We start from the raw sequence: 20902 nt of genomic DNA, 5'->3' as shown, positions 1-20902 counted from the left end.
GATACGGCGTTAAAGCTTAGACCAGCAGCAACACTTAATCTTCAATCCTCCGGGCAGTCCCTACTACTCACCCGTCCCTGTTCCCTATGATAATTTTCCCCCTCCCACACCATTGGGCTGTTGGCTCAGTCCAGTAAGTGCCAAGCTGGATAGCCAGGAAAATTAAATTCATGAAGTAAGTAATCTGAACATCATTTACCGAAGGCCTAGAAAGAGCTCGTATGAGTGGGCCCCCCTTAGAAACTGAACTAAATCACCTGTGCACTGCACAGCCTACAAAAGATGTTATATTATGTTAGAGGAATTTCTAAAGCGCACTAATACCCGGAGGTGTCTTGGCAATACTTCTGATACCCAGGCGCGGGCCCAATTAATTAATAAAAAGCCACATTTTAAAACTTTCTTGAAGGACATAAAGATCAGGCATAGATTTCAAATGTAAAGGCCGAGTGTTCCATAGTTTGGAAGCACAAACCACAAAACTGCTCCCATCCCAGGAGGAGTATTTGTTTTTACGGTAATGAAATGTCTGGCTATCCTAGTGTGCAAGTCTCTGTTGGGGTGATACCACTTAAAACTAACCACGAGATATTTCGGACCTGTATCAGGCAGTGCTTTGTAAGTGATACTTATGGCTTTAAAACAAATTCTTTGTTTGATGGGTAGCCAGTGGAGCTTCCGCAAGGCAGGTGTTGCGGATTGAAACTTATTTATTTATTTGCTGGTTTGTATAGCGCTGGAATCGACTCCTGGTGGAGTATCTCTGCGCTTTTGGAGCCGGTCGAAATAGAGGTGAGAAAGAATGGGGCTAGATCTCATTTCTGAACAGTACTTAGGGACTCCAAACAGCATACGTGCTGCTGCATTTTGAAGACATTGAAGCTTGTTTGCAAACTGCAATGGCATGTTCAGGTAAAGACCATTGCAGTAGTTTAATTTTGACAGGACTTTACATCTGTGAACCACCCAGGCTGCAGACGGACAAGGTCTCTGATGAGGAGAATGGAGGGGCGATACGATATTAACACATGGAACACTGTTATACCTTATGCGCTATGGATAATAAGGATGTGCAAAATGTCAAGGGAATGTTTAACAATGGAATGCAATGTATGTACGTGCTATATGATTGGACTTTGCATTGATTCTAATGAAAAGAATAAAAAAAAAAACCAGGACTAAGGCAGTAACAACATTTTTATTGCAGGGCCGGTGGAATATAAGGAAGGATCTTACTCACAGTTAAAAGTGTGTAAAAAAAAAAATAGAGGAGATAGTGGCATTAACATGATCGCCAAAGGCGAGCTGGTTGTCCATTAAGACACCTACGTTTTTTGCCTTCCTAACAGGTAATGGGAGGTTCCTTAATTCTTAACCACCAAGATAGTGACCCGAGGGAAACCTCCTTGCCAAACAGAAGGACCTCCGTCTTCCCAGAATTTAAATTGAAGCTGTTTATATCATATCCATCCAGTCACTAACGTCTAACATACAGTCATGAAATCTGATTATGGCGTTGTTGTTACTGCTTGAAAGGGAGACAACAATCCGGGTGTCATCTGCATAGGACGTAAAGGAGAAGCTAAATGACTTTATCAGGCCAGCCAGTGAGGTTACAGATACATTAAACGGTGTTGGGCTCAGCAAAGACCACCCTGAGGGACTCCGCAGGGCAGGGACCAGGGCTCCGGTTTGCTCTCGGTCATTAAGAAGGAATCTTAAGAGCCAGTGCAGCCCCCTTAATCCCAATACTGTAGAGACGGTCAAACCACAATCCGTGGTTGACCGTATCAAATGCAGCAGACACATCTAAAAAGATATGGGCTGCTCTCCCACCTCTGTTAAGAGTTGCCCAGTCAGTGGCCACTATCATAGCGGTTTCTGTGCTGTGGCCGCTCCTAAATCTGTGCCTAGTGGGATTTAGGAGCTGGTGCTTCTGAATGAAAGTAGCCAATTGCTGATTTAAGGCCTCCTCTATAATTTTAGCTGGAAAAGGAAGCCTGGAAATAGGGCAACAACTATTAAAGCCCCTAGGTTCAAGGTTAGGTTTCTTCAACCGTTACCTATGCCATCAGGGAAAGCATTACTCCTTGTTATTAACACAATCTACATACTCATAATAAAAACCCAACCTGTCTCCATGCATTCAACTTTGTTTTGTTCTATCTTACCTTTTCAAATGGTAAGGTTCATAAAAAACTACCTATGAAGCACTTTAAACTAGGTGCATATTTAAGGGCTTACGAAACAAAGTTGCACATCCCAAGCAACACTACAATTAAGACAATACTATTGAATTGGTCAAAGTAATGTGTAGGTTACAAAATAACCAGTATGTTTAATAATGCACAGGGGTCACTATTTGACAATGTTGAAAGTAAGGCAAACTTAATAATTTTAAATTACAACAGGTCATTAAGCTCTACACAGTCAAAAGAAATGTGCTTAATAATATATTAAACTCCTATATTATAGCACTGAAGATAAATTGATGTCAAATGATAAGGTGTAATCCAATGACTGCTGTTAAGGTACACATGGATACACAGTCACTTGACAAGTATTCCAGTCTTGATGGAACCTTTTCAAGCTTTCAATTCATATTGTTGGCCAGAAGGGAGAACTGACTGATATACTCAGGGCCAGTGGAATTATGAGATTGTGTGGCTGTCGCATAGTTCTAGATTTGCCACATAATCCACCATCTGCTGCATAATCTGCAGATTTTAACAAAAAAAATGTGTTTCTAGCTCAAAAGTTACAAAAAACGCAGTGCGGTGCTCGCGCGCAGTGAAGGCCCTTTGCAAAGGTTGAGTGGTCATGTTTCTATTGTTTAGTGCTATATTTGGGTGTTAAACTGGTACTAATGAGATGCAACCAATACCCAGGCAGTGTTAACAAGTGTAAGTACGACAAAATAATAAAGTTATACTATCACAAAATGTGCCGCATTATTTGCCTTTCTTGCCACATAAGTTACTCAACCCTGCTGCCTAATTCCAGTGACCCTGACGATAGATAAAATAAATCAAGGACACAGAATGTAACTAATGTCGGTAAGGTCAATTTAGCTTCAAATCTGATGGTGGACACAGGTGAAGGTAAAACGACGTAGTTGGCCAAGAACAAGTAGTGAGAAAATATTCAATAAGAGGTGGTTGGACTGAGTGGTGGTCAAAAAAGAACTATTCAAAAATTAGCACCCGCCCTCACGTCCCTCCTCAGTCAATTAACATTCTGCTATCAGACACAGGGTTAAAAGGGATTCGATATTAGCGGCACGTGCGTTAGTAAACTTATCAAAACAGATCATGCATTCGGTCACCTTTTACGTAACCTGTGAAATGAAAGGCTTGTACAATGCAAGTTTAAATGCAGTCACAACCACCAAGACTCCTACATTGGAAGGGCAGGAAAGAACCTTGTCAAGCGATATTCTCCTTATACTTTATTGATTTTGGAAGGAACTCCAACACCTCATGAAAGAGGCCAATGTTAGTCCGGTTTTGTCTTTGCCAGGCCTCCTTGAAGGCACAAATAAGGATATTTTGCTAGCCTCATATTACAACAGAACAGATCTTCATGAAGCTAGTGCCTTGTACTTCCTAAACGAAATAAATGTATATGTCGCGCTAACAATATGAGCGACTAGATGCCTCAGTGTAAAGATAATATTGTCAAAACAGGGACTACTGAGGCACATCTCTTTGCCCAAGATATCATAACACACTTGCAACTTAAAAACAACATTGCTATAACAATCAAAAGCAGTGCAATATTCATTTTACTGAAATAGTGGAGTACTTTAATTTAATTACAGTACAATGAAACTCTTCTTGCACTGAACTGGAAACATTCCAAAATGATTGCCTTTTTTTGTACCATAGACTGGTGCCCTCTTAGAAAGTGTACCTTTTTATTTTACATTATATACTTGCCTTGTTCAAACTTGGAGAAGGCCACGGATTTCAGACTGCACTGATGGCCTTTGCAAGCACCTATAAGTTCGCCAGCTCTCACGTCCCACAGTTTTGCAGTTTGATCTCCTGAAGCAGTCACCTTATATTAAAAAAACAAATTAAAAAACGATAATTCCAATTGCAACAATCTAAATCAAGAATGTCAGGTAGAATTTAAACGGGAAGAATGCCATCTTACCAACTTGTGCTCCCCAGGGACCCAAGCGATGTCAAAAACTGCATTTGAGTGAGCCATCCATTCTGAAATTTAGAGCAAAAGGTGTCCACATTGTCACTATTACCAAGTATGTTCCAGTAAAACAAACCACAACAAACCTTTTTTTCAGTTCAGGTCCTTTTGCTCAAGTTGCAACTGAGTGACTGGAATAGTAACACCATTTAAACTTGTTGAATGGTTGCATTTACCAAGGCAGTGGACAAACACCTCTGGCACCAGTCTTTCGGGTTCCCAGATCCTTCTGAGGTTTCCCCATTTCCCAGAACGTCAGAAGTAGCAGTGAAATGATGCAAACACCTTTCTCCCAGAAAGTATGAACGAGTTGCAGCTTTAGCCGTTTAGCAAATGTGGGTACTTAGCGACCAAACAATACTCTGCTTGCTATGGTGTTTTTAGGGGAACATATAGCTAGTACTTGAGTATTACTGTAGTTTACTACACATTGTACTGCAATTCTCTCCTACATCTGCAGGTGCAAAACGTCAAATTGTGCAGATATTTATTAATTTATTTTAGATGATTGGTAAAAGAAAAATAATATTTACCTCTAAAAATCTGTGTGTTTGAATCGGTCTTGTACAGACTGACCAAGCCTTCTTCATTTGCTACTGCAAGAACGTTATGCATGCCTGGTGCTGCAAAACAAATGACAACACTGGAACAATTTCAATCGAAACAAAAACAGTCTCCATAACATACCATAAAAAATGCACACCAAACAAGAGGAAAACATTCATATGCATTGCCCAAGTAGGTCAGCACCAGAGCAAAAAGAAAAATTCATGTTGCCAAATTTAATTGACAAAATTAATTGTTCTAATATTTCCCAGAATCAGACCATGGTGCACTAGAAAAGCGTGCTAAATATAAGAAATCCTGAGTGTGATGCTTAATGACTATATTTTGTGGATTATCTCCTTATATACTTTAGGGGCTTGGGGTTTTACCTCAATACCCAATTTAATTTACAATTCGTGCTGGGTTTGGTTCGTTATTCTCTTTACACAACAGATGATCCCATGGGTTGTAAAAAGTCAGAAATATACTTCTAAAGATCAGTGTCATTTGAAATAGATTATAGACTTCACAAACAAAATCTACAACAGTTGTGGATTTCCAGGACTGCCCCTATTGAGCAAAATAGATTGACAGTGTGGGTATTGAAAGAACATCCTCAACATCCAGCAATTAACACCGATACCCGGTCATGTGACCATAGTGAGGCCACACTCTAGCGTGGCCCGATGCGTTTGAGTGGTATTCCTACTTTTTATCCCTTCAGAACTGTTCTCAGGGCCCACTCGCCAGGAGTTTCATCTGGTGTGCACACTCTCAAAACATGCGGCCAGAACCTGGGTGGCAGGGTCAGTTAGTAATGCTGGGTACCATAAAGCTGAGCAACATGTTTCAGACTAGACTGCCTTAGTTGGGTTTTCTCCAACTTATACTCAGTCATGAATAAATACAAGTTGCTGTAACCTGCTGTTTGTCAGAATTACTATGTCAAAGCAGCATGTTATGATACTACATTTTCTTGTGAATGCTGCAGGAAGAGCAGTGTGCTGCTTTACAGTCTTTGCACCTGACCACCCCAACTTCGCATACAGTCTGAATGAAATCCCCAGCTACGCAGTTTAGCTTATGCACTCACCTGTACAAAACGTGCACCCAAACGGAGGAACAGGCAGCTCCATTTCCCCATAGGAAATATGCTCATCTTGTCTGGTGCACTGAAAACATTCCAACAGAGACTGGAGAGGGTAGCCCGGTGACCAGCCTAAAAGCAAACAGGAAGGCGCAAGAACACGTTTGCAGTCAATTGTTGAGACAGTACTAATCCTCACATCTTTGTGATTTTCGGAAAGAACCATAACATTTTACACGTGAAATCTTACAGATTTGAGAAACTTTTTAGGCAACACATGACTTGTGGAGTCAACTGCCTTTTTCCAAGGTTGCAATGACAGTGCCAGTCTCTCTCAAGTACTGCACATTTTTGTTTGCTTGTTGGTATCACAAGAGTAGACTAATTCTACCCTTTTGCAACCTGCATCTTTTCGGAAGCCCTTTGTTATTTTTTATTGTATTGCTTTGCCCTTTCGGAACATTCATGAAAGATATTCTGCAAACTTAAAACTCATTTGTTAATCTTATAGCAGCAAACACTAATGTCTAGTGTCCAGGTGTTTAACACAATTTAAAGTACTAAAAATACTCAGGCATATCAGACTATAAAAGCATACATTCCTGTAACTGCATAAAGTCCAAAATGTTGACATACAGTTAAATAACCTTAAAAACCTTGCGTCTAGGCTAAATACTAATCCATCAAGACCTCTCCATCCCACTCATTTAAAATGTTATTCGTGAGTCTATGTGCAACAATCATTTACAAGTGCTTGAGAGTAGCCGGCGTGTCTGAGTATGCAAAATCTTTAGTGGTACATCCATATTCTGAGCTCCTCAACATAATCTTTGGAAATCCGCATCAATGGAGTCAATGCAAAAAAAACACAACAAAATATTTCCAGTAAGATACGTGGGTAGGATTCCTTTGAATTTATAATAGAGACATAGCAAAAGTTACAGATCTACAACAAATCCATATTAATATACGCAAAGATCCTAACACTAGATAAAGCACGTAGACAACAGAAGAAAAAGAAATGAGATATTAAAGCAAAGAATATGTGATGAAAATGTAGCAACTTAAAAGGCATTATCTGGAAAAAGGAACGAAATTATAGAAAATGCAGTCCGATTCTGATAAAAATACCAAATAGATTCCATATGATCGATTGCCACTACACTGTACCAAAAAAAAAGGTTTAAAAAACTGTACCACACCAACCAAATCATGGAAGGCCCCAAAACGTTTCAATTGTACAAGACTCACCTGCTTAGAGGAGCATATCAGTTGCCCTTCACAAACTCTGTTAGGATCTATTACAAATCCTCAATTAAAAAAAGTACTACAATTTGATAATAACCAACAATCTAGAAGTCCCACATTTTCCCTGGTACAGCCCCTATACCTCCTACTAAGACTTACTAGTCAAACCATGCGGATCACATGTAAAAAAAAATATTTAGACTTTTGGTTTTGCAAAATGTCACGAAGATCATGAATGTATCTGCTCCACAGTACAGCTGGTCACTGAAGTATGCTATGGCACATCCCTCAAAAATCCAGCTGCAGACCCTCACAGGCCCATTAAACTTCCATCGGAACTCAAACCTTCCACTCCACTCGGACATTTTACTCAAACCAATATCTTACCACACAACTATTAATCAGGTTCAGACCTGCCGGAGAAGCTGAATGGGTACTAACAGACATTAGAGACTATCTACTGGTTGCCTTGGATGAAAGCCAGTCGCCACTTCTCATCTTGCAAGGCTTCCGAGAATCCTACAACATGGTAGTAATGAAACACTGCTACCACAACAGAACAAATGAACGGTAATCTCCAGTATGGCTCTCAAATGACACAGCTAACAAATCTGAATCGACATTTCAAAATTCAGCATTAAAAAACATGACCCGACAAGAATATCAAATATCTGCTATTTATTTCAGTAGGCGCAGGTCATCAACAAAATGTATCCACCTCCTGGGTACTCACCATAGTACAGATACACTTGAGACACCTAGGTGAGGATTATTCCTGTATTTCGAATCACCTTCAACCCAAAAAATCCTCAAGGTGCACCCTACCATGAAGAAGACCCATTCAGCATCATAATATTTTTCTATGAACATGGAGATCAGAGGATGTAGCACGACTCCTGGGTAGGTATGCGAGGGCTTTCCTTATTTATTTTTATTTGCCTCTATTGTTGGACAGATTAACTGGATACCATATGGTGCACCACGAATTGGGAAATTACCTGTGTACACCATACTTGTTCAACACTAGAATTGCTCTTTTGTCTATATATGTGTGTGATTCGGATGGTGCAATCCCTGGTGGCCCAATTCCTCTCCCATGCTTCTGTGGCTACCTGTCGGATGTTTCATAGCACATCCTCTGTGATCAAGGTTTGTGCAGCCAACGCCTTTACTTTTCTTAAAGGCACTTTGGCGTTGTTTTTAGGGGTGGCTTGGCTCTTATGTGACCACCACATTGCTAAGGGCTCTAACCCCGTTTTAATCTGTTTATGTTTTAACTTTCTCCCCATTTAGTTGCCTTAGCATTTTGGTTACCAGTAGTCCTTAGACTCAAGGGAGCCTGTGACTAGACAAGGGGTTGCTGGACCCTAGTTGGTCTATTTTTTAATCCACCTGTTTTTCCTTGATCGTGCTGCAAAGCGTTGTATTGAAGCCACGCCCATCCTTCATGACAGACTATTTAGTCAACTACACAGCGTGTCCGTGCGAGCACACTGCTAGCACGCATCCGCACAGCGCCCTGGGCCAGCCCCTGGCAGTTTCAATCCCCAGCCCTCACAATGACGGATATACTCCAGAGAAGAACTTTTAGTCCTTAAATCAGGTAAGACCACAAAACGCATCAAACTCAACCCTTCAGTAGACATAGATGCTTCTCTCACACTATGTCAGAAGAGTAACCTCAGGTTTCTAAACTACAAGCCACATGGCGGCTATCCGCCACTTTCCTCGGCTAAGCCAGGCAAGCACACAAAGGCACAAATAACCCTAAAATCCAATGTGCATTGATTAATGCATGGTCCCGGACTTCATGGATAGTTATAATATAGATTTGGCCTTCGTCACCGAAACTTGGGCTGACCCTACATCAGGCCATGATACGGTACTGGCTAATCCCCCGGGATACACTATACATATATTAGACAGGCTACACAAGAAAGGTGGAGGTCTAGCAGTTATCTACTGTGTCACCAATGCAGCCACCTTCTCTCCAGCCACCCTTAACGAATGTGAAGCATTAAACTTAAACATTGAACTCACCAAAACACAGTCCTTCAATGGACTTCTTCTATAAGGTCACTGCCTGGTGATTGGTCCAGGTCAGATTGAGGATATCTGTGCTAGCCAAATATGTATGATTAGTAAAGACGCCATCAAATGTACAGCCAGCAAGGTGAGGAGGGCCAACTATGATCTGGGTTAGGCAGAGGCATGCTATTTAATATTGCTTCTGTGTCCCTGTCAGGGGTGTTCTCTAAATTACAATTGAAGTCACCCAACAACATGAAATAGGTTTTCAGACAAAAGAATTCCAGAAGGAAATTAATATCTTGGACCAATCACAAAACAGTGACCTTTGAAATAGAATCAACTTATTTAAAAAATAAAATTAAAAAAACTGATTTCCTCTTGCAATACACAAATTGCACATTTGTGACACAAAATCCAAGCACCTGATTTCAGTCATCCATTAGCTGGAACCGAACCAGCTCTGTCAGCGGACCCAGATACATTTTCTACAGTCTATGAATCACAGTTACTGTTGGCAATAAATACTCTAGCACCGGCTAACCCTAGAATGCACAAAAGGAGTAATCATTAAGCCCCTTGGTTTAGTGAAAGACTAAGAGCTCCCAAACAAAGCTTCCGCAGGCAGGTACATGTACGGAGCAATAATTAGAACAACTTGTAAAAAGATAAATATAAGAAGCGCATCACAGAATACAAAAAAATATACACTAAAAGAAAAATCAGCCTTCTTTACAAAAAAAGAGTCTTCCAAAAATTCCATCAAGGATCTTTTCCAAACAGTTACTAAACTCACCACAATGCCTGCCGCCAACACACCGGTTAGCAGCCAGGATTTTAGTAACATCCTGGCCAATTTCTTTCAGAACAAACTGAAGGAAATTTTTGATAGACTTTCCATTAGATGTCAGTTCTCTGATCTGCCAAATGAATGCGAACAAACTACCTTCGTGAATTTACACATCTTTTGGTTGATCAAGTCAAACAGCTGATTCTTACCATCAAGTCTGGGTCCCCATTAGACACTTGTCCACCTGCAATAATTCAACTTGTTGACGATGTTGTTACCAACTGCTTGGCTAAGATCTTCAACACAGGACACTACCCTAAGCAATTGAAAAATTGATAAAGAAACCCAACCTAATTACTCAAGATGTTAATAGCTACCGTCCTATAGCCAGGCTTCTGTTTCCAGCCAAGATGGCTGAAAAAGCCATAAACATTCAATGGTCTTCATATATCGAAATGAACAATCTTCTTGACAAGACCCAGTTTGGATTCTGTGCTCGTTGTGGCTACAGAGGAAATTAGATCGTCCTTAAAGAAGGGCGGCAAAGCAGTCTTGATCTTACTCAACCTGTCTGCACTTTATGACATGGTCAATCACATTCATCTGATTGACCGTATGTGGAATATCAGGATCAAAGACACAGCCCTGGCCCTACTTCACCCCTTTCTCACTGATAGGATTCAATAGGTAACCCATAAGGGATTCACCTCAGAGCCCTTTGTTTTACCTGTTGGGTTCTACAGGACTCGTCATTGAACCCGATCCTGTTCAATGTCTACGTCACTCCCCTGGCCAATTTGATTAAGTATTTTGGGTTTTCACTGGTGACCTACGCAGATGACACCCAGATCATTGCGTCACTCTCCAATGATGTCTACAATACAGGTGAGACTTTTCGGAACTAAATGGTCACAGTCAGTAATTGGATTACTGACAACAGTCTCAAATTAAATTCAACCAAGACGGAAGTCATGCTTTTTGGAAACAATGTTCACTTTTGGTCCTCCTCTTGGTGGCCTCAAGACCTAGGGATACTGCCCATGCCAGCCAAAAAGTTTTTTAAAAATGTAGGTGTTCCCATAGATGACAAGCTCACCTATAAAGACCAAGTCAATGACGTCATATCCTCCTATTTAACACCTTGAGGTCAACAAAGAAATGTGTCCATCTCATCCCCTTTGATTCCTTAAAGACTGCGGTCACAGCTTTAGTCCTTGCAAGACTAGACTACTGCAATGGACTGTACGAAAAATCTACCAAAAAAGGTAATTAAACAAACTCCAGACAATGCAGAATACTGCAGCACGGATGCTTCTTAATATCCCCAGATTCCAGTCAGCATCCCAGGCCACAAGTAAGCTACATTGGCAGCCTATCGAGCGGTGTATCACCTTTAACGCACTCTGCATAGCATTCAATGCACTTCAAGGAATAGGCTCCTACTACATAAAGAACAACTTTAAATTGTATTCTCCAGGCAGATCCCTATGCTCCAGCTACTCCAGAAATCTGGCTGCTCTCCACACAAGTGTGTGTACTGGGAAGGCAGGAGTTTCATTAGATGCTCTGCTCTAAAATGGAACAGTCTTCCCCAAAATCTGAAGTCCGCCACTACTCTTTTGGCAAGTCGTTAAAAATGTGGCTTTTCTCAAACTAAATGAGCCACTTCCACTAATCACAGACAGCGCAAGATGCCTCCAAGTATATGCGCACTCTACAAATCTTATCATCAATATCAACTGAACTATCATATGCGATTGACTCGAAAGTAATGTGGATAGTAAAGCAAACGTCACTGCTTATCTGGAAAGCTAAGTCTGTCATCAATGTGCAGGTGGATGCAACTGTTACTGTTGCAATGCTTTAAAATATATATACTGGGCTTTGACTTCAGCCAGAAAAATATTTCACGCTTACCTTTCTCTTGGAAGTTGGACGTATCAGTCATTTCTAGTGCTTGTACGGCAATGCACGAGGGGCCGTTTTAGAGCTCAAATGTACACTGCATCAGTCATACTACATTATTTTTCGCTAGATGCGCTGTATACAGAAAGCAATGGTCCCTCCCCACCCCCCTCCCCCCCTCCAATGCAGCAGACTTTATTTGACCAGGAGTCAAAAAAGCAACAAAATAACTATTGGCACTGACAATGCTTGTTGAGCTAAAGGAGTGTTTTCTACTTAAGTGGATTAAATGAGATTCTCTTATTGGGGAGCAGATCGCATACTCCACCTTCATTGTTTTGACTCAACCACATAGGCAGGCCCAACACACAAACCCTGACAGTAAAGGGACTTGGAGATCTTTGGATCACCCACCAGTTCGCCCTCCGTCCACAGTGGCGAAGTACTAACTACCGGCCAGCTTGTTCAAGATGTCTACGCTTTTCCAGGTGGACGGACGTCTATTTATAGTCAATAACAGCATCCATCTTCCCACGTTTAGGCTACTCAACACCATCTATGCAAACATTCGCAAAAATCAGAACCCGAAGAAACCATCTACTAGAAAGCCACATTATTCAGGAAATAAGATCTGGAAGCCAGACTCTTCAGAAAAGCCTTCAATCAAAATTCGTGAGTGTGAAACTCCCTCCTAACCGTTCTTCTCAAGCAACAGGACAGAGTAAAGACTGCTTATTAGGTGGGCCAACTCAATGTGTTTCTGACGGTTTACAGCCAATAAAGCTCATGTATATAATTCCAACATTGATCGATTGCAGATCACGCGTCGGATCACCTTGTGGTAATTACACAACCCATGTGAGACTATTGGAACATGTCATGATCAAAGGACCCAGTCACGCAGGGTAGTTACGCAAAAACAAAGAAGATTTTGATGAGATGGTCTTTTGTTATGATGCCTAACAGGAATACTACAGTGCCCCCCGCTAAAGATGTAGGGATCATTTTCCGTCATGCATTAATGTGAGGCGTTTAGAGGCCAGGCATCAGAGTGCAATGGCTAAGACTGGCAAGCGTGCCATTTCGTAGGTATGCTGACGTAGCAGTCTTTCCAAAACTCCAGAAACCATCCCTGCAGCATGGCCACACGGCACTGGGATCGCACTGATCGCAATCAAGAGATGATCCTATTTCCCATGTAGTGTGGTCCCGAATCCTTGCATTAACCAGTCGAGCGATACCATTGATTACATACAATCAAGATCCATTCCAACAAACACCGGAGTCCCCCTTCCCTAGGAGAGACCATGCGCTCCCAGATCCCCTTGTTTCTCTCTTTCTCTCTTACCGCGTTGCTTGGGGCCCCGGAGAGGTGCTCGTGACACTGAGCGGAAAAGCATAGCTCGCGGTGGGTGCCTGAAGCTGCTCGCACCTGTGATCGACTCGGATCACAGCAAAGAAAAAGCGCCCGTTGCTTTAGGCGCCGATGACTTAGATTCCCGCGAAGTACTCTCAAAGTGGACCAAACTACCCGCTAAAATGACATCACGAGACCTGATTGGATGAACACAGTCTGGGGCCACCAAAGCCTTCGTCACTTTCCGTTTTTCTTTTGTCACTTCCTGTACGAGTGGTGGTGACAAACTGAATGTAAAAGACTTTAAAAAAAAGTCTGCTAACCTGTTTACACAATACTACACTCACTGACAGGCGTAACAAATATCTTAACGAAGATTCATTGATTTTTCAATACCGACTAGGCTGTCCTATTTTCCTAGAAAAAAGCGATTTAAAACTGCCAGGCTTTGACTGACTCTATCATGGTCACCAGATAGTATCAATGCGCATGCACACTATTTTGTAGTAAATACTGCACGAGGAGTAACTGAAATGGACACAAAAGAAGGACAAGAAATGCTAACTTGTTCCTGCTGCGGGCAAAATGCTATAGGGTCCTAGTCCTCTTTCTGTTTCAAAGCAGAGTGTTGTGTAGTGCACCAGGTTCTGTGCGTGTGATGTACTATTCCAGAATCCAGAAAGGCACAAGCAGAGTCGCACTATGGCTTCGGGCAGGTCATTTCTGGCAGATGCTGGACACGGAGAGCAGGAGCTGGATGCCAACTCGGCACTGATGGAGTTAGATAAAGGTGACCGAGCCTGGGAAGTACCGGGTGGGAATAGGGGAGAAGAGCACAAGGGCGCTGCAGTATCCTGTTTTTGTAAGTATCCTGTCACTTTCTCCCTAGCTGCTCAGCCAGTGCGAATGTGCTATGTGCTGCATGGAATGTTGGTGTGTTGATGATGAATGGAATGTTTGGGTTCCTGTGTGGTGATGTGTGGTGTGACAGTTGGAGTATGGGCTGAGCAGCAGGCAGGCTGCTCCTGGTGGGGCTGCTTCACATGAACATAACATCTTATAACTAAGACCAAATAAATCCTGTAGAACTATATCTCATCTACTGAACTTACTTTCTACATATTTTTTGTGAGGATCTGGAGACAGACTCCTGCTTGACATCTGGTCTTAATGAAGATAAAGATGACATGTTAAAGACGTTTTTAAAGCTGAAGGAACCTACAAAAACTACAGATGGTGCAGCGCAAAGTACATTTCCCGGAGGAAGATGTTCACAGAAGAGCAGACAGCGCAAAGTACATTTCCAGGAGGAAGATGTTCACAGAAGAGAACAGATGTCAACAAGAAAGCAGAGAAAACGGAGTACCAGGCCTCGCAGCCCCACCAGTGCCCTTCACAGCGGAAAGCCCTGACCTGGACATGCTTCATTTACCTACAATGTTTTATTTCATGCATCTGGATATCTGTTATGAACTTTTCCACTTTAACACATCTGATTTGTGGAACATTCAACATCACAGTGGTATTTCGCACCAAGTTGATATTATCTAGATGGTGGAAATTTAAAAGAAAATATGCATCATCTAAAGATTACACATGCTTCGGTGTGTTTCATGTTGCCCTCTACATTGGGTGTGTGAAGCATACTGCAACGGGTACGATACCGTTTGGCAAATTGGCCTCTGTACAGGCAGCTGGAGGAGGCCATCAGTTGTTAGGCAAACATGTGGTGAGTTTATTTTTTTAAAATACTTAAGCCCTTCTTGGAGCAAGGACCGTTAAACCGTAACAGAGCGGTTTCAAATGAGCAGCACAAGCTTTTCATTACGCATGTAGCTTACCGTGTCCATAGAGCCAAGCAAAGGTGCTTAAGGATCTCCTGTGATGTTTTTTTACACAGCTTCAATGCGGCTGTGGGACGCTTTGCTGAATGCTCCAACCATAAGCCACTCGGCGCTGTCCTGACTGCGTGCCGACATCTTGTGTTTGAGGTGGCATGCAAGTACCGGGGCTATGAAGTGTCATGTACTTTCCTGCCTGTCTCTTATCTCAATCATCCAGGTACGAGCTCTTCCATTGGTGTGACATTATATAAACAACAACGTTCACAAATGCACAATAGGTTCGTGTTTTCCACTGAACAGAAGAGGGACTCTGAAATTCGAGCCACACGGTTCCAGTGGTGGCTTGTATACCCTGTTTGTTTGATTTCTCACTGTAACACATTTTGCAGAGTGACCGACTACACAGGTCCTGAAGAATGCCTGGTGCAGAAACATGTTGACCTCAACACGACTGTAGTGATGTCATACTGGTATACCCGAGATGGTCGCAGCGCGTGGAGTCTTTCATGAGGCATCCGCGTGCGATCATCTCGGGTGTAAACATGCTGTGGGTTAAATGTGTCCACGCTCCGTGGCGTTCTCTGACCACCGGCTTTCCAAGCAATGTCAGTTTGATGCTGGAATCCGTGGCAGCAGGACGTCGTGGTCGTGGGTGAATCTTAAGTTATGCTCAAATAGTAGAACCTCTCCGAGCGTTGCTTAGGACAGGGGCAACATTTTCATGGAATGATGATCTGCAAAACACTTTTAATAAGGTAAAGATTATTATAGAACGTGCCCCTGCTCTCCGTCCATTTCAGGACAATTGCAGATGTTTCCTAAATGTTGATGCAAGTTTATCTGGCTTAGGAGCTGTTCTTTGTCAGTGGGTAGGGAACAAGGAACATACAATTGCATTTGCTTCTAGGACCTTACTACCTCCTGAAACACGTTATAGCACAATTGAGAGAGAAGCACTCGCTTGCGTCTGGGCTTTTCAAAAATTTAGGTCATATATTTGGGGACGAGAATTTGATGTCTTCACTGACCATAAACCTTTAGTTTACATACTTTCAGGTTCTGGAACAAACAAAGCGTCTGCTAGACTTATTCGTTTATTATTCACCTTGCAAGAATACCATTTTGTAATAAAACATCTACCGGGAGGGAATTTTTTTAGAGCTGATTGCCTCTCCAGGATGTCTTTAGAAAATGTTCAAAATGAAGATAACAATAATATTTCTGAGTGTGTAGTTGCAGCTATTAACGCTGTTGTGGGCTTTCCTTCTATTTCTGAGCACACTTCATAATCTTCAAAAGGTCAAACAATTTATTACTCGCGGTTGGCCAGCAACCAGGACACTATCTTGCGACTTGAAGAAATTTGCTCATGTCGCTGAGGAACTTTCTATTGTGAGTAATATTGTCATGCGTCATGATTTGTTTGTTCCTCCCGAAAACTTGTGCAAGAATATCATTCAGTTAGCACACCAAGGCCACCTTGGTATTTCTAAAACTTGCAAGAGAATTAAGGAATTCTATTGGTGGCCTTCCATGGAAAGTCAGGTCAAGTCCACTATAGAAACATGCCCAGAGTGCCTTTTATCTGATAAAAAATGGAAAACTTTACAAACTCCCTTAAATCCTGTACCTTTCCCTACTGGACCTTGGGACAAAGTTGGTATGGATTTTTCTGGTCCATATGAACTGCTTCCCATGCACAACAAATTTTTAATTTTGTTAATTGATTATTTTTCTAAATGGATGTTTTACTGGTTTTGTGATGGGCCTACTACTGAAAATACTATCAAATTCCTTGAACATGTGTTTGAACTAGAGGGCTCGCCAAAGTCCATAGTTACCGATAATGGTACTCATTTCACATCACAACATATGTGCAAATTCCTCAGTCTCATGACATACTACATTTAAAGGTCGCACTTTATTCTCCATCTTCAAATGGTTTAGTTGAAAGAGGAAACAGGCTAATCAAGGAAGGTATACAAACTGCTATTTCTACAAATTTGAATGTTGATGATTTTTTGAGAGATAAGGTCTGGTCATACAACACCACTCCCCATTCCACCACCGGGGTCGCACCTTTCACACTACTGAGAGGCAGAATGGTACATTCAAATTTATTTCCCACTTGGTTGTCTAATAAATCTGAACGGAAAATGGATTCTGTAGATGCAATCAGAGACAGGGTGAGGAATACTCAAGAAAAGATGAAAAGTCATTTTGATTCTAAAAAACATTTTAGTGGGGATTCATTGAAACCTGGTGATTGGGTATTAATTAAAAAACCCAAGAAAGTGGTGAAGGGCTCTTCTAAGTTTTCTAGTCCAGTCAAAGTGTGCAAAGTTTCTAAAGGTTCAGCTTTTTTATTTAACAAAGGCTGGTGGAACAAAAGAGACTTGGTGTTGGTTTCCAATACTCAAGCTGACATTATTTCCAACCATCATGGGTCTAATGCAGGCCAGTTACAACCATACAATTGGTTACAAGATGTTCATCCCGTAATAACTCAAAGTGCAGGAGATTTACTCATACCTTCCTCTCATACACTTCAAACACACTCTTCGGTTGTACCATCAACTATGCACTTGTGTGATAGAGAGGTCGATATGTGTAGAAAAAACACTACTCGCATGAGAAGGTTACCAGAGAAATATAAAGATGACATTTTAGAATGTTTTAAAGTTTTTTTTTTTTTTGGTTATTCATTCTTATTGTGCAAACTGTTTAGTTTGTCGTGTTCTTATTTTTACTTGATGTAGACTACTATTTTAACAAACATGTAATTCTTTTTATCAATTGTTAGGGGGAAAGATGATGTAGTGATGTCATACTGGTATACCCGAGATGGTCGCAGCGCGTGGAGTCTTTCATGAGGCATCCGCGTGCGATCATCTCGGGTGTAAACATGTTGTGGGTTAAATGTGTCCACGCTCCGCGACGTTCTCTGACCACCGGCTTTCCAAGCAATGTCAGTTTGATGCTGGAATCCGTGGCAGCAGGACGTCGTGGGTGAATCTTAATGGAATAAACTGGAATAAATCTTCACATTACTTTTACTTGTCTACCGGATTCCTCATATTATTACAACGACCTAGACATTATAGGGTATATCTATTGAATCCCCTATCTGTCTCTCGCTTTTTAATGTGACCACCCAATAAAGTTTCAGTGGACCCAGACAGACATTTTAACTCACACCCTTCACCCCCTTTTTGCACTCTGCCCTTCACTCACGACATCTTTACGCTCATCTTTAGGAGAAAAAACACCTCAGCTCCTCCCCAAGGGGAGTCGTGGCCCACACTTCGGTGTGAGGAGGGAACCCAATTGATGAAGCATGTCATCTAACAGTGAGTGAGGGTTCTTGTCCTGAGGGATTCTCTCCCCCCATTTAGATCTTCATAGGACACCCTTTCTCTTATCTTTTTCGACTGAGCTGGTTGTACTCTTGTGTGATTGATGGATAGAGGGTAAAATTTAGAATCATATTTTTTGTTTTGTTTCATACATTGTTCAAGAGTTGTCATTTCCACGTGCCCTCAGCTGAAGTGAATACCTCTTCTATCCGGATGTGGTGTGGCATGTTTGCTTGTTGTTCTTGGAACTCCGTACTCAAACAAGAGGTTGTGGGTAACTTACCAACATCTGGGTGATTTTTCATAACTTTGGGAGTGATATTCTTCTCACCCAATTTTTGTTTGAGGTCTTCTATTCGGTTTTTGTTTAAGGACATGAATATTTCTACACTGTTTTATTACATGATGATTCATTGCCTAGGTATGAGTCCATTAACGCTGCACTATGTTTTCTAGGTATAAGCTTAGACAGTGCTCAAAATCGCATGTTGTATGGATTTATTGTATTTGACACATGTTTGTTGGTTATTAGTCACGTTGCATGCAGTATGGATGAGATGTCTCACCAGTGTCATGTGGAGGTATGTCTGTTGTGTTCAAGACTACTCTGGTTTTTGTAGGGGTATTCACAGTTACTCTGTTTGCTTGGCATTCTCCTAATTGAGTTCCACTGTATTTTCACAGCATACATGATGTGGTTGTGTGGATTTTTTTTTACCATTCACTTTACATTTCCTCTACATAGGACGGTTGAAGAGTATTCATCCCTTCTTTTGGGATTGCGTCGTGGGCTTGATTTGCCCATTTTCTTAGTTTAGCCTGGGTACCTCTTATGTGAGGAAGTTCCCAGTGTCCTAGTGGGTGTTTTTCACCCATTTCTTGGTCATACATTACACACTCTCACATTAGGGTGGTCTTAATGTTTTATTGGGTGGTGGTCACCCATCCTTAGGTTTGTTGTTATGCACCTTTCCTGGAGTGATTTCATATAGAGGGAATTGACCTGTATTTGCATTATACTTTACATTTCCTTACATGAGGGACGGGAATGGGTTTTAGTCCCATTTTTTCACGATACACTCCCTTACATGAGAGACAGGAATGGGTTTTAGTCCCATTTTCATGTTGCACATGTCAAATCCTTACATGAGGTATGTCAATATGGGTTACAGTCCCATTTCTATTATTTTCTTTCCCTTACATGAGGGATTGGCTTAATTGGTGTCTTTCCCATTTACACAGTTTATGTTAAAAACCCTTACAGTAGGGATGTCTATGTCGGTTACAGTCCCATTTCTGCAAGGGATTGACCCCTACATCAGGGGTGTCATGATGGGTATTCGTCCCATTTTCACAGTTTTGTTGTCTATTCCTTACATGAGGACTTCCTAGTTTGTGTGTGTCATGACGGGTATTAGTCCCATTTTCACAGTTTTGTTGTCTATTCCTTACATGAGCAACAATGTTACTTGTACCTTAAACGTATTATAGGAAATTTAAAACTGACTAGAGCAGCCGGTCCTGATAATCTTCCGTAGTCATAAAGACCGAATCCGACTGGTGGGTAAAATGTTTTACGAATATGTTCTCCGGCATTCTAGAGACAGGGCAGATGCCCCAGACCTGAAAAGGTGTGATCATTAGGCCCACCCATAAGCGTGGAGACGTAAAAATACCCAAAAACTATAGGTTAATTAACCTTTTGGATGTGGGAGAGAAGGTATTTTCTAAAGTTATCTTAGAAAAACTAAGAGAATGGGCAGAGGTCAACCAAGTGATACCCCCAGAACAGGGGGGTTTCAAAAAGGGGCATTCTACAATAGAGCATTGTTTCTCCCTTTGGTCCATCACATGAAAGTCAGTGGAGCAAGGAGTATGTTGTTCAGTTGCTTTATTGATTTTCGGGCTGCGTTTGACCTGGTTGACCGCAATCGGTTATGGGAGATGTTGATAGAGATTAACATGCCCAAGGATCTTCTGGTCATTATACAAGAGCTCCATATGAATAATTGGGCGCAGGTTATCCTGGACATAGAGGGGACATTGTCAGAGAAAATACCAATAGAAAATGGGATAAGACATGGGTGTGTCTTGGTCCCTGTGCTTTTTTCTTTGTTCATAGCCGATTTACCAACTATACTAAAGAAGGTACGGGGTGCTAGCCCTAAATTAGATGGAAAACACATTTCTTGCTTACTCTATGCAGACGATCTGGCAATTTTAGATCGAACAGAGATAGGTCTGCAGAGGAAGCTGATGGTGTTTAACCAATACTGGAATCAGAAAAAAATAGTTGTGAATTTAGATAAAACTAAGGTCTTAAGCTTTGACAAGAAAAGGAAGGAATTTAGTTGGTTTCTGGGCTCTTCTAAAGTGGAAACGTGAATGAGTATATAAATACTTGGGGATATCGTTTGAAAGATCCCTGAAATGGGAAACTCATCTGAATACGTTAAGGATACGAGCCCTGGCCTCAGTTAGTGGGTTGAAAAAGTTTAACAGGAAGTGTGGAGGAAAGTCAAATAAACCCGT

At 41.5% G+C, this 20902-nt stretch overlaps 2 protein-coding genes across 2 annotated transcripts in view; one reads left to right on the top strand and one right to left on the bottom strand.

The window, feature by feature from the left end:
* The window catches only part of DTL (denticleless E3 ubiquitin protein ligase adapter), a 63892-nt gene extending 50451 nt beyond the window's left edge, over positions 1 to 13441 (bottom strand). Inside the window, exons 1-5 of the mRNA XM_085612861.1 lie at positions 13162 to 13441; positions 5849 to 5974; positions 4743 to 4832; positions 4159 to 4220; positions 3939 to 4059 (exon numbers count right to left, since the gene is read on the bottom strand). Coding sequence (XP_085468987.1) covers positions 3939 to 4059; positions 4159 to 4220; positions 4743 to 4832; positions 5849 to 5974; positions 13162 to 13213 — 451 coding nt within the window. The 5' untranslated portion in view covers positions 13214 to 13441. The remainder of the gene's footprint in view (positions 1 to 3938; positions 4060 to 4158; positions 4221 to 4742; positions 4833 to 5848; positions 5975 to 13161) is intronic.
* Positions 13442 to 13705: 264 nt separating this feature from the next.
* Positions 13706 to 20902, top strand: part of INTS7 (integrator complex subunit 7) — a 293620-nt gene continuing 286423 nt past the window's right edge. Inside the window, exon 1 of the mRNA XM_085612860.1 lies at positions 13706 to 13960. Within this exon, the coding sequence (XP_085468986.1) occupies positions 13873 to 13960 (88 nt within the window). The 5' untranslated portion in view covers positions 13706 to 13872. The remainder of the gene's footprint in view (positions 13961 to 20902) is intronic.

This window comes from Triturus cristatus, chromosome 6 (genome assembly GCF_964204655.1).
Source record: "Triturus cristatus chromosome 6, aTriCri1.1, whole genome shotgun sequence".
NCBI classification, from domain to species: domain Eukaryota; kingdom Metazoa; phylum Chordata; class Amphibia; order Caudata; family Salamandridae; genus Triturus; species Triturus cristatus.
This window is presented reverse-complemented; position numbering and strand designations above follow the sequence as displayed.